The following is a 14,377-nucleotide window of genomic DNA, read 5'->3' on the forward strand; positions in this document are numbered from 1 at the left end:
TGCAGTTGAATGGAGGTCTGAAGAGCATGTCACTGGATGTAGGATGGGACCATTGATGGGAACAATTTGTTCATGTTCTGAAGCTTTGTAGCAATGGAGATTGGTACCATCAAACAGCATTTTACTTTAAACCTGCATTTCTGAAATCTTTCTTCTGTTAATTGTCAGTTAAAACAGAAAAAATATTTTATTATGATACATCTGTGTATATTACTATATATATGTACATGTCTGTTCACTTTTATGTTTGGTTGGTTTTTTTGTCTTGAAGATTCTTGGATATCCCAGTCAGCTTCCTTCCCTAGGAATCAGAAGCAACCAGGTGTGGATTCCTTGTCACCTGTAGCATCACTTCCTAAACAGATTTTCCAGCCTTCTGCTCAGCAGCAGCCTTCTAAACAGGTTAAAGTCACGTGTGCAAACTGCAAGAAACCTTTACAAAAGGGACAGACTGCATATCAGCGAAAAGGATCAGCTCACCTTTTTTGTTCTACTGCCTGCCTCTCATCATTCTCACACAAACCCACTCCAAAGAAACTTTGTGTTATGTGCAGAAAGTAAGGTTTTTTTAATTTTGTTTCGTATTAGCAGCTAAATCCAGTAATACTTGAAATTCTCATGCATGTATAAAAATTGCTCCATTAATGATACAGAATCTGACTACACAAGCGCTTTGTAGAGTGTCGCTTTAATGTAGTTTGGAAACGCTGAATTCACTGTGTCTGCTGTAACAAACTGAAAAGTCTCTCAGCTTTTGAATTTGGAGTATGGCAGATTGTTTCTATGAGAGCCAATACACTAAAAATTACTGTGGGTTTTTTTTTTAAGACAAGGTGTCCAAGTTGTAGTCATCTTGTGACAACATAAATTCTTTATATCTGAAGTCTTTTATGAAAAAAAAAAAGTGGACCTTGTGTTGTATAGAAAGCATTCATTTTGATAAATGAAGATACAAAATCTTCAGATTTTTAGAAGGAGGAACTGATACTTGCAAGACGCTGAAAGAAACACTGTTGGCAGTGCGGGGGAGAGGGGAAGCCATAGACTTTCCCCATGGTTGGGGCAATTATGGGAATTTTTGAAGCTGAAGATAACCCTAAATGAGCAGTACAGAGAGTGACAAGCATACCTGGAAGTGGCCTATGCTAAATTATTGGTTTGACTTGTAATTTTTCATTATTTCCCAAACTTAAAATTGCCAAAGGGAAGTCTTCTGTAATTATACTATTCTAGCGTTAGGTGTACAAAATAGCTGTACTATCTTTTTCTTTCAGTGTACTGATTACTGAGATACCACTTTTTCGTATTTTTCAGTAAAGTCTCAATCCACTACACCCTGTAGTAACACTGGTTTAATGATGAAATGTGGCTGAACTAAAGAAGGCTTGCAGTAAAGACAGCCTTCATTAATGTATATTTTGGAGAGAGCGATCTTTGTTCGATCGCAGATTTAAACTTGGTGAAAAAATTTTACTTTGGTATGCAGTGCGGTGGATTAATGGCTGGTTTGTATTGAGATGTAAACTATTGTTATGAGTGTGTCTTTTTTTTCTTTTTTCTTGAGACTTGGTAAAAATAAACTATAAAAAGTATTGATATATTGATATCCTGCGTATACCTTGGTACACTGGAAACCTAGCAGATTTAACTTACTTTAGCTTTTTCTGAATACATGTAGAAGCTCAATTTCTCAACCTTCACCCCTACAGAGCTAGTTAAAAACACTCTGCACTCTTTGTTGGCCTGTACATGTTTATACACTGGTGGGTGTTTTTTGTTTTTTGTTTGTTTTTTTTTTTCCCCCAGAAGTAATCTGGTGATTACCATATTCAACTAGCTGTATTATATATAACGATGAAGATTAGTCTAATCTTTTTGACTGAAACCTTGAAAACTTAAGGCTGAATCTGTGCTCTTCTTGCAACCTGGGAGGTACTTATTTGTGTGTTGTAAGAGGCTACGTAAAAAAACCTGCCCTAAATGAAAAGGCTTTATTTTTGAATGATGAGGAAAATACTTTATTTGTAGCTTTTGGAGGTAGTTAAAATATGTTTAGTGTATTTGATTTCTAGGGAGCCTCTGTGAAGTCACCTTTGATGATTTTTGAGGCGATGTTGGTCTTCACTCGTCCACTAGAATGCAGTTGCTTACTCTATCACAGTTAATTGGAAAGCAGTGTATGCATGAAACTGTTCCTCTGTAGTGAAGCCCAATCTCACCCAGCCTTTATCACTTCATTGCCAAAGCTTTGCTACCTGATGGTGGCAAACCAGGTGCTCTCTGCTCTGTACTTACATCTGTGTGCTTTCCTATTAAAGCAGACATAATATTGTCAGATTGTGGTTCACTGAAAGGATAAGGGTACTCTAGGAAAATCCAGGAGATCTTGAATGTAGGTTGGATAGATGATAATAGTTGACAGGTCATAGGTCAGAAATTCGGAGGTAGTGCTCAGTTTTATCTTTAAATACGTACATACTTTAAGTGGAAAAGTGAAGCCTATAGTAACTTATTACATAACCCTATCTGAAAAGTCAGAATTCTTATGTATTTTATCATAAACCACTCTTGTAGCACTCTTCTGAACCTTTGTAACTATGTAAGCAATGCAGAATTATAAGAAGGAAAGTGTAGGGAGTATCTGGCATTCTCCTTAGTGTTTATTTTTATTGACTTGTGTTACTTTTTTTGACTTTGCACTTGTCTCCCTTGATAAAGTTAATATGTACTTTGGTACATATTTATAAGTGTTTATAAGTCCTAGTGGAATCCAGCAGAAACTGTAAGCTCCTCAGGGCAGAAGCTCTGGCTTTGTTTTGCAGAGCAGAAGTGATAACACTCCCCAGTGCAAATCCATACTAGCTTGCCAAAGGGTAAGCCAAAATCTGCTGGCTTTCCTTTGATGAGAGAAGGCGGGCTTGTAAGTGTTAATATCCAGCAGTGGTACAAGTTTATTTTCAAGCGAGTATGTCTAGGAAAGCATACAGCATTTTTCCAATGTTTTCCACTCGTCCTAGTTTTGGGGCTCCTAGGTATGAATGTTGGGGCATGTCTTTTCCAACCAGTGATCCATGTGATGTCAATAGAGATCCAGATGTGCCCAGTCAATTTTTTTATTTATTCTGCCCAATAGCATTTTCTGTATGCCAAGAATAGGTTTGGTTTTTTTGCTTAGAAGGCGAAGGGGGAGGCTTTTGTTTCTTTTCCTTACGGCTTCAAATTTATGGTATAACGTTAGAAGTTTGGTAGACATTACAAAGGTGCACTGACAAGCATGGTGTTTAGTGACTTTGCTAAGTTTGCAGTGTGTGCAGCATACAATTGAAGATAAAGGAAAACTAGAATTAACTTGAGTGAAAAGCAGCGTAAGTCAGTTTGTTTAGAAGAAGGTTTATTCTGTTTAAAATGAATTTTATTGATGGTTTATTGGTTTAATGCATTAAACTGGTGCAGTTTCATAGGCAACTGCATGAACTGTTCAAGTGCTTTGGAACTTTAAAGTAATGATGGAATTTACTTTTAAAAATTTTAAATGCTAAAACTTACAGACAAGTTTGTGGTAAGTTTTAAGTTTTTTTGTTGTATTTATAAGTACAAGAAGACAACCTTCTCTGATCCTGTCCTGCCATTAATACTGGAAATGGTGGGGTTACAAACATATAAAGACCATTTCTTGCCTTTTACTACAAATCTGATTTTTTCATGTGAAACTTAAATATAACTTTTGTGAGAGTTGTGAAAGGGCTAGTTCAAATTTGCTGTGTTATTTTTTTGTGTAAGATTTGAGTTTGCTACAGCTGGTACCTAATGGTACATGAGTGTCACTTAGTTCTAGAATACTGTAATGCGGAAAAAAAAAAAAAACAATTCAGAGAAAAAAGTTTTTACACAGGAAAGACATTGTACGTGCAGTACTTACAGTACTTGTAGAAATAGGAAACTTGGTGTTTGACATGTGACTAACAACTGTACACCCACAAAACCAGTTTGAAATGTAAGCGTTAAATGGAAGTATGGATCTTGTAAAGTGTTCTTGTTTAAAAACATAAACATATTTATACACAAGCACACTAGAGGGTTTTTTTTTCTTTCAGAGATATAACAACAATGAAAGGTACCATTGTTGCTCAAGTTGATTCAAGTGAGTCTTTCCAGGAGTTTTGCAGTACATCATGTTTATCCTTCTATGAAGACAAACAGAATCCCTCGAAAGGAGTTCTGAATAAATCAAGATGCACTATCTGTGGTAAACTAACTGAGGTCTGGTTAACTTTTTTTGTCTTGTCTTTCTCAGTAATGACTAATAATAACTTACATTCTGAAATAAGCAAGCTGAAAATACAGATATTTAAAATATGATTCAGTGTTCTCGTATACAGTGAGCTATTATAATATGCTGCCTTAATATTTATAAAGAGTAACTGAAGGAAGGAAGAATTCAGAGAGGTTAATATTTAATTTTTGTTTCAAAAACTTAAAGTGCCTTTTGCTGCTACCTTGTTGCTACTGTCAACAATTTTATTAGATGTAGATTCTTGTAGTTACAACTGGGATCTCCTACATAGAATTGCTGTTGAAAAAAGCCAAGATCTATTGTATATTTTTTTTTACTGTATGTTTTGAAAGATTATGCAAATGTTTTTAGAGATACATAGAATATACATAACTTTAAATTTTCATGGATGTATTAATTCACTCTTGATGCCATTACTGGGCCCACTGTAGTTCAGGCTACTACTTTACACAGTATATGTGTCTGGCCATGTGTGTTGATATGCCATGGTGTTAGCCTGCAAATTGGGTATCTTATAAAAATCACATAAATCGACCTTCTGCTCTAATATACAATTATTACATCCTTCCTTGTGATATTTGCTTCTAGGCTACAAGGGCAAATAGGTCCAAGATTTCTGTTCTAGAACTTTAGAGACAACAGAAACCAATTTTTCTTCCTGTATTTCATGGTCATTTCAAGCATCTCTTTTTTTTAAATCGTGAGCTAGTATAATCTGGTTTTAGTTATTGTACTTCAATGTGAGACTTGTCTGGTAGTTTCAGGCAACTTTGTGCTTGTGTGGTGATAGAATACTTTTATTATTTTTATCTTTTAGATTCGTCATGAAGTTAGCTTTAAAAATATGACTCATAAGCTGTGCAGTGACCATTGCTTCAATAGATACAGGATGGCAAATGGTTTAATAATGAATTGCTGTGAGCATTGTGGGGAGTATTTGCCCAGCAAAGGAGCTGGAAACAATATTCTTACGATTGATGGTCAGCAGAAAAGATTCTGCTGTCAGAACTGCGTTGGTGAATACAAGCAGGTAATTACTTCTTTACCTATGACTTAAATAAACATTATACTCCTTAAATCTATCCTGTTATTCATAACACAGTTTTACTTCTTACTAGAAGTCTTAAATCACAAAGACTTGTAAAAATTAAATTATTGACAGTGAGGGCAAACTAGCTGGAATGGACCTTGTAGTGCTGGACCTTTTAGTACTGGCTTTTTTTGATGTTGCTGTAAGAGTAATATTTGTTACTAATGAAAATACCATAAATTAAACTTTCTGTTAATTCTTTCTAATGGGTGTATCATAAGTATATTAATAGTAAGTCTGACACACAGACTTGCTGATCCTTAAGGGATGTTTTTTCTTAGCTATAAAGTTCACTTGTATGCAATCAAAACACTCAAGAATGTGCAGAGCATACAGGTTGGACATTACTGTGAGCGTGCTCTGACTGATTACATGTTGGCTGTGTACCTGTACTGTGTCTAATTTCCTTCACTGTACAGCATAGGATTTTAGAATTATTGCTACTTTCATCCTTTCATGTGTTAAATTTTGTGCTTTCATTTTTTTACCTTTTTTGTATATTTATTCTTAAGGTTGTTAAGATAGTAATAATTGTTGTGGTTAAAAATAATTCCAAATCAATAAATCTGATGCTGATGTCTTTAACATATTACAAAGGAGCTTAGCTCTGAACATTCCTAGTGCTGGCTGGAAGGTTTAAATGTTAATCACAGTATTTATGGTATAATAGGATAGCTCTGAAATACTAAATATTTTATATTTTGAGGGAGGATATGACATTTAGGGAATTCCGCCCCGCCCCCCCCCAATACATTCTGCTCTGAGTTTGTAGGGGATAGTGTTTTGAAATGTCAAAGTACTGTTTTACTAGCAAGAAATTTCTTTTATCTGATCTTGAAGCTCACACTTGAATATGAGTGGCCCTAGTGCTGCACATGGCTTTGGGTTCTTTCTTCATCTCTTTCCATTTTTAAGAAACCAATGATCCAAGAGAAAAGGGAGTGCAGTGCTGAATGTTTTTAAGTTCTTTAATGTTGCATCATATATGTTTGTATTTTCTCTTTGGACATTCAGTTTTGATGCTTTTGGGGATGGCTGTTCTTGTCAATATGCAATGTGCAAACAGCAAATCTGGAAAAGTGCTTATGTAAACAGCGTAACTGAAAACATAACACAAGCGTTATTCTTTTGTCACAGCTGTACGAAAAAGGGACAGGATAGGTTTCCAAGATACTAAAAACATAGGCATGCCCAGAAGCCATGGAAAGACTTGAAGAAACGTTGAATACTGTCTCGAAGAAACAAAAAGGCATGAGATTAACTTTGAACTTGAAACATTCCCACACAACCAGTATAACATGCACTGCCCATGGAATTATGACATGAACATGGAATTTTGAGAGGTCAAATGATATATCTGTACTTAACTCTCATTACAGACTGTACTCTGTTTGTTCAGATATTGTTGTATTTTGTGTTTAGATATGTATTTGAGAATGAGAAGGATATTGGTAGCAGGTTGTATGTTCTGGTTTGATCTGGGGAGGAGGAACAGTTTGCAGTACCAGGCATCTTCACAAGCAGTGTTGGGTATTGTGCATTATTGCGAGGATCCTTAAGACAGCCTTTAAAATTGAGACACATTGGTTTTGGTGCATTCAGTTCTGACAGAAGACTTTATTCAAGCAAGTTCTTAATTCTTTTGTGGAAATATTTGGTACTGGGCAACTGTAATAGTCTGTGAGAAGCTTAATTGGAGTGCTCATGGGCATCTAGTTTGGAGTGGTAGTTAAGTGTAATTCTTAATTGGTAGGTTTCAAATGTTCCTGGAGTGTGGGGGTTTTGGGGTATTTTTGCTACTAAGAGAAACTCAAACTATGAAACAAGGAATTGGGTTTTTTTTAGTGTGTATTGTAGGTGTTGAAGTTGCTTAGGATGCAATTATTTGAGAATGTTTAGTTGTCTGTCTAGCAGGATTTATTTAGGTTTGAACTTTCATTTGCATTAAGGTTTTTTTTGAACTGAATGTTTTCAAGGATTTCTGTTTTTAAAAAAGGAATTTAGACTTTGGAAAATGACAACTTACTGGGCCACAGTTGGTAAATTGTAGGTTGCTTTGTTCAGTCGTAACCATGTTCCCTTGGAAATTTTTTAATTAGATCTTGCTTTTGAAGGAGAACTGGTGAAGGAGAGGACATGGAAGAGTTGCTATTACATACTGAAATAAACTTAATGGAATGAATAATATAGGAAAAGATGGATGTATCATTTGATTACAGCATTGTGTTGTACAAGTCATTACTGTGTATCACATAACAGTTTTAGCAAATGTTTTCTTACGAACAGTTGTAAAATACATAGGTCTTCTTGGTATGAGCTTTGTATTAAGCAGTTTATATTGTAAATGTCATACACCTATCAATATGCTATACATTTGTAGTAGTAATAAATGGAAACTGATTATTACTTGTACCTATCTATATACTTAATCCCTATTTTTTTAATAAATATTACACTGATTTGAACAGTTAATTTTCAGTAACTTATCATGGACATCTTTTCTTCCTGGAATTAAAAAATTAAAATTGTGGGTAACAAAAATTACTGTGCTCTTGGAATGGGCACTGAATACAAAAAAAATCCATCGGCTACAAAGAGTCTCTTTCCTCTGCTTTAGACCATTGGTGGGAGTAAGATCTAGTGTGAGTCCTGGGATGAGGAGCAGGTGTGTTTTTTTTCTGAAATGTCAGTCACCTTTCCAGGTGGTGGATGCACTTAACTTTCCATGTACCAGTTTCAGAACCTGCTTTAAAACTGAGACGCAAATAATCTTGAATACCACATCCTGTGTTCTGCTTTTCTGAGACGTGATGGCTGTTCTTTGTTACCTAAAACTGAAGTGATTACAGAGCTTATATTTCTTTCATATTAAAAAAAAACCTGTGAAAAATAATAAAATGTGTAAGAACTAAAAAAAAAAAACAACAAACTTACTGATGCTCACTGTGATTATATGCGAAAGCATGTTAATTTTCTGATGGCACAATAGCCATTCATGAAGATGTAAGTGCAAGTCAAGCTTTTTTAAAAAAAGAGAAAACAATGATAAAATTCTTCCTCCAAAAATGAAAACACTGTGATAATTTAGATACAATGTCAAAACCCTGATTGAAAGGTTGCTTTTTTTTTAAACCTGAAGAAGACAATGGCTACTACTACGACTAGATCATAAATTCTTTACTTGTTGCACTGAGTTTCATTCAAACTCTTCATACATAGAGGGGCAAGAGGGACTTAATGACATTAAACAAAACAAAAAACAGTGTTAGAAGAGAATGAGAATCATATCTGACAAGGAGGTGGCTAAATTGTATTTGTGCAAATGCCAAAATACTTGCTTGAGAAGGCATTTCATATAAAGTGAGGATGTAACAATTAAAAAAAATTCTGTAGTGATTTATTTAAAAAATAGTATCTATTGATTGTAGCAACAAATTGAAACAGACCCAAATATGCCTGCCATGAAGACATAGTAACAAAAAGCACATATATGTGTTGTTTCAGTGCTTCTGGTACTATTGTGTCTCTTCTAGCTCTACAAAATTAAGTCTACTTCCTTTTCAAGGCAGTTGCAATGTTTGTGTCCTGGTTTGCCGAATTTGGGTACAGGCTTGACAACCTTGTTCTTGGGAACTAGTGTATTCTGTGACTTGCCTTGTGCAACCAACCATACCTTTTAATTTTCAGCTTTTCTACTAAGACAAAGCTGAGTCTGTCTGCTTTTAAAAATACAGTCTTTAACTTCTTTGCTTTACTGGCCTGATCAGTCCACAGGGAAGGCTTGATTTTGTGTTCTTGATTCTGTGCTCTTGATTCTGCTATAAAAGTATTTAATGCTTTACTAGCTTAAAGTGTTCCTTTACTTGTTTTGCTTTGTTTCTGTAACAAATTCTTCTTGTTAGCGTATGACCTGGGGTTTGTTTGCTTTAGGCGCTTCTTTAAAGCGGTTGTCTTCATGCGCTGTCAAAAAAAAGCGGGGAAGGAGCTCTACTGTTCCTTTGTAGGCTGCTTAATAGGTCTGGAATGAAGTGAGTACGGGGTGAATGCAAGCCAGATGAGTATTTTCTGAGTTGGGAAGGATGCTTGCAGTGTTTTTTCATACAGTGAAAATTTTCTTTCAGTACTGAATGAAAGTGCATTTGATTGACTTCCTTGATAAGTGCTTCAGGACTAACCAGGCTGTGCCATCCCTGTAAGCTGTTCACTTGCAACCAATAGAGAAAAAACCCAACCATGGTAGTTGTGCTTCCTTATTTTGAATTCTGCTTATTAACAAACAGCTGCTTTTGTGAAGTTTTCTTAAAACTCCTTTCATCTGCTTTATCTGTGCAGAAGTTTAGGAGCTTTCACCATATAGAATGAAATCTGTATCAGTTCTGCAGCATACGATCCATTGCTTATTTAGAATTTAAATACAAACTTTTTTTGTGAGACTAAGCACAGTTTCACAAAATGCTCTGTTATCTACTGGTTTAAATCTCACTGTATGCTGTGATAGAATGTGTTGTCATGTTAGTACTTCGGTGGAATCATGTAGGATTTTCAACTTTGTCTTGCCCCCATGCAGTGTTAGTTCTTTTTCTGTGCTGCTTTGCCATTGAGACAGATCCATCCTTTTTATTTTGATAGTACCATTAACTACAAAATCTGCTGCTTTGTGCTGTTGTTACTGCTTTGTAAACTAATTTCCAAATTCTGGTTTCAAGAGTAAATATTGTGACAAACCCAGTAACTGAGTTGAACAGGCTCTTTACATTCAAATACTAGAAATACTGACTTTTCAAAACATTTATTTTTAAAAAAATATCTGGTCATTTCAAAGTTCTGTGGTTTCAGCCAGTTCAAACTGTGGTTTAATAGTGGAATCTCTTCCTCATACGGTAAACCACTTCTGTTTCACTTCAGGTAATACTTAGTTTAGTATTAAGTACACTCTGATAATGCTGACATCTGATACTATGTACACTTCCACAAATGGAGATAACTAGATGCTTTTACCCAAGCTATTGTTGTTAAATGACAGGAATCTTTATCAACCAAGAAATAATAAATTACCCTTTTTCGCTGCTTAGTGGTGTGGGTTGTTTTTTTGAGGCCTCTTGGTATTTATGCCCACAGCTTCTTGAATCTGTGATGCAAATCAAGTCCTTCTAGAAACTGTTCTATCTTCTACCTTTTACTTCTGTTTTCTGGAACCATTTATTTTGCTATTTCTGCTTCAGCTGTCTGCCTTCAACTGTAGAATTTGCTGCTTTTCAATAAAAACTATATAATCAACTTCCTTAGGCACTTGGATATCATTCATAGTAAGTGTTCAGGATGTAATTTTGTCTGTATTTTTGAAGATAAAGTGAGGTAGGTACATCAGAGATGTTAAAACAGCTTTGTAGTTCTGAAGACAAGTGCTTATGGTGGTCAAAACTGTGAAGTGTCATCTGTGTTGGGAGCACAGGAAATACTTAGGAAGAGGAAGCAAGGAGGTGATGTGACATCAGAGTTAGGATGGATATAACCACATCTGTGCACTGCTGTACCTAGAATAATTGGACAGGGTTGAGGATAAAGGGAGAAAAGGCAAAACAGAAATGACAGGAACATTCAGTAAATGTAAAAGTAACTTGCTTTTTGAGGCAGGAGTTTTCAGCTCTGCTTTTCTTGAAGGCGTGAAGGCAAGTGTCTTAAGAGCTGGAACAAAAGTGGCAAAAACAGGGAACACTGGTAATTTGGAGATGCTAGAGAAAAGTTACTGGACAAGTTACTGGTTTGGCTTTTTGCAGAGTTCAGCTGATAGAATGTTAACACAAATCTCTTGGCAATCTCTTGAAGCAATTACTTCAGCTTTTGCTCTTAAGACTTGGGCAAATGCTCTTGAGGTGTTACAAATCTTAATCTCTTGTTGGTGCAGACCGGAGTTTATGGTTTTACGGTTATTCTTGGAGGAGAGATGCTTTGGGTGCGGTATTTCAAAAAACTGAATAAATAATAAGGTTTCTTCTTTCTTTGCTGTTACAGATTCTGCTGACATCTGGTTCTTTTCTTAGACTTGTGTGTTGCTGCTGGATCCATCCGGACCTTCCTTATTTCAAATAAATCTGAAGTAGTCTTGCTGCTGTTTTCTTGATTGCCTTACTTGGATCTCTGTCATTGTAGAATTCCATGTAGTGAATATCTTTGCTTTTCTACTTACAGAAAATTTCCATCATCTTTCTCCTTTACCTTTCTGTTTGAACACAGGTTGACTGTGTTTCAGTCCCTGAACATTCTTTTCTAGAATCTTTTCCAGTATTTATCTTACTTCTAATCAGAAATTGTTATTCTGTAAAGCTACCAGAGAGCAGTTTGCCTGGATCGAGAAGTATGTACTGATCTGTTTTACAATGGACCACATGAGTTTAACTGCAAAGCATTTCCTTCAGCTTGAAACAGATCTTTGGGCTGCTACATAGTGTTGCAGCAATCAACTGGTATTCTGGTGTCCTCTGTCGACTGGCCCTTGCATGGGAGAAGTTGTAGCCAGAATGCTCTCTTATACTGCAGGCACGGTCTTCATCCTGCTCGCTATTCTTTGTAAGGAATGTGAAGCAGATCATACTGCTTTTTTCAATCAAAATAAGTCTGTAGCACAGATGCCTACATTCAAGGCACTAATAGCTTTATTGAAATACTCCTGCAGCCAGAAGGTTCAGGAACAGAGACTTTCATTAGTGTCAGTTGCAAACAGAAGTGAGGCTTACTACTAAAATACTATGGAGTTACAGTATTGTCTAATACTTATTTTGAGGCTTGATCTTCTTGGTCGGGTATGTGCAAGAAGAGCTCTAGACTTCAGCTTTCATGATCCTTTCGGTAAGATGTAAAGGAAGATCAGGATTCCTTCTAAAATGATTGTTGCTGATAATGCCAAGAATAAAATCTTGTCAGAAACTCTCCAAGTGAATTTTCTATTTCCAGGAATTTGGATTTCTGTTGCAACAGTGCTTGTATTTCTGGAATACATCGCATTCATCTGTTTTGTCTTGCATCTTGATAGCCACTTCTGTAGTTGCCAGTTTGAGTTCAACACTGTCCTGTGAAGATTTGAAATGTATATAGAACTACTAACTTGTAAGAATTTTCAAATTTCCTGAAGCATTGTATAATGTATCTCTTCTCAGTTATATATCATGAGATTTCTGCAATGCAGTAGACCCGATTTCTAGAACTGTAGGGTATACAAACAAATTGTGAAAGAGTGAGTGAGTTTAGAATCTAATGTAAGACTGGAGGAATATTCAGGCTAATGCATTTACCTTAGACTTTATGTTTTGGAAGAGGTCAAAAATGCAATATGATCTAGCTAAAATTAGGTCATCTCAGTGCAGAATCTAGGTGCAAATTTTGCCTCTGCATTAACTTTTTTCTTTTTTTTTTACTTAGAAATTGATATAGTTTTCTTTACTAATTTGATAGCAGTGTTCTTACTTAAATTTTCCCTTAAAATTGCAGTCCTTAAAAACGCATGTATTTTCATAGGACACTGTAAACTTGAATTTCCCGCAAATGGTGCATAGAAGGAAAATGCCTGGTACTTTCTCTTGTGGCTTTATTCTGAGTTAATTCTGTTTTTGAAGGAACCTTGGAACTGAGATTAGTTTGAATGTGTAGGTTGTTTATAATCACTTTTCCCTGCCATTTGAAGTATCATGGGGAGCACAAGATGAAGCCAGTACTTAATCTGAAATGGAAGATAATGGCAAGAAAGCAGTTTTGGAGAAAGACTCAGGTGTCCTGGTGGGTGATGAGTTGAACAGGAGTTAGCAGTGTTCCCTTGCAACAAAGATGGCCAACTGCATCCTAAGTTGTATTGCAGAATGCTTGAGGTTGGGAGGGGCCTCTGGTGGTCATCTTGTCTGCCCTCCTGCTCAAGCAGGGTCACCTGGAATGGATTGTCTAGGACTGTGTTGATCAAAGTTTTGAATATCTCTAAGGATGGGGACTCCACAGCCTCTCTGGGCAACCTATTGATATATTAGTGAGTATAGCCAGCAGGTCAAGGGAAGTGATTTCCATGCCCTGTCCCCCGCCATCCTTCTGCACTTAGGAAACTGCATCTGGAACACTGAGTCCTCTTTTGGATTCTGTGGGATGACATACTGATTCTGTGTTGACATACTGATGGAATTCATTGGAGAGCTACCAAGACGTTTAGAGAGCAGGAGCACATGACATAGGAGGACAGGCTTGGGAGACCTTTGTTCAACCTTGAAAAGGCTAAAGGGGGATTAGTTATCTGATGGGAGAAGGGTATAGAGAGGGCAAAGTTGGACTCTTCTTAGAAGAGATGCACAGTGGAAGGAGGAGAGGCAACAGACACGACTTGAAAACAAGGAGAAACTTGATTTAATTAGAAGGATATTTTTTTTTTCTGCGAGGGCAGTGAAATCCTCCAGAGAGGTTTTGGAATGCTCATCCTTGGAGATGCCTAGATTTGACCGGAGAAGATCCTGAGCAGCCAGGTCTGGACCTGCTTTGAGCAGGAGGTTGCACTTGACTTCTGGAAGGTCCCCTCCAGTCTACATGATTCTGTGATTCTGTACCTCCAAAATGAAGAATGAAGCAGTGATTTTTAAAAGAGTCAGGAAGTTTTGTTTGTTGGGGTTTTTTTTTAAAAAGGGATTGTTGTTCCCTTTTTACTTAACCAGAAAGGAGATTTTGGTACTCTCTGTTTTGCTTATCTCTACCAATGAAGTTCTTTTCTTTTGTCTCCTGCCATGAAATACCAACAATGTCGATAGATCTTTATGTTTTCCTTAATTTCTTTTCTGAACACCTGCTTTTCCTTGAGGGTTTCTGTAGTAAGAACATGCCTCAGCTGATCTGGTTCCAAGCAGAGTTTGAGACTCCTGCAGTGTAAGTCAGTGGGCATGCAGGGCAGAGTAACAACAGGGCAGGTACTTAAGATATTTCCCCCTGAGCATTCTTTTAGCTTAAGAGTCTGTAGAGATTATGAGATG

General features: G+C 36.4%; 1 protein-coding gene across 13 annotated transcripts in view; it reads left to right on the forward strand.

Annotated features, from left to right (window-relative positions):
- Positions 1–14,377, forward strand: part of ZMYM2 (zinc finger MYM-type containing 2) — a 91,986-nt gene that overhangs the window by 30,136 nt on the left and 47,473 nt on the right. For all 13 annotated transcript variants that reach the window (XR_005102359.1, XM_037375743.1, XM_037375739.1 and 10 more), the window contains 3 exons: positions 272–557; positions 4,095–4,260; positions 5,112–5,324. Coding sequence is in view for 12 of the 13 variants with exons in the window: in XM_037375743.1 (XP_037231640.1) it covers positions 272–557; positions 4,095–4,260; positions 5,112–5,324 (665 nt within the window). In the remaining variant the exon portion in view is untranslated. The remainder of the gene's footprint in view (positions 1–271; positions 558–4,094; positions 4,261–5,111; positions 5,325–14,377) is intronic.

This window comes from Falco rusticolus, chromosome 2 (assembly GCF_015220075.1).
Source record: "Falco rusticolus isolate bFalRus1 chromosome 2, bFalRus1.pri, whole genome shotgun sequence".
Taxonomy (NCBI): domain Eukaryota; kingdom Metazoa; phylum Chordata; class Aves; order Falconiformes; family Falconidae; genus Falco; species Falco rusticolus.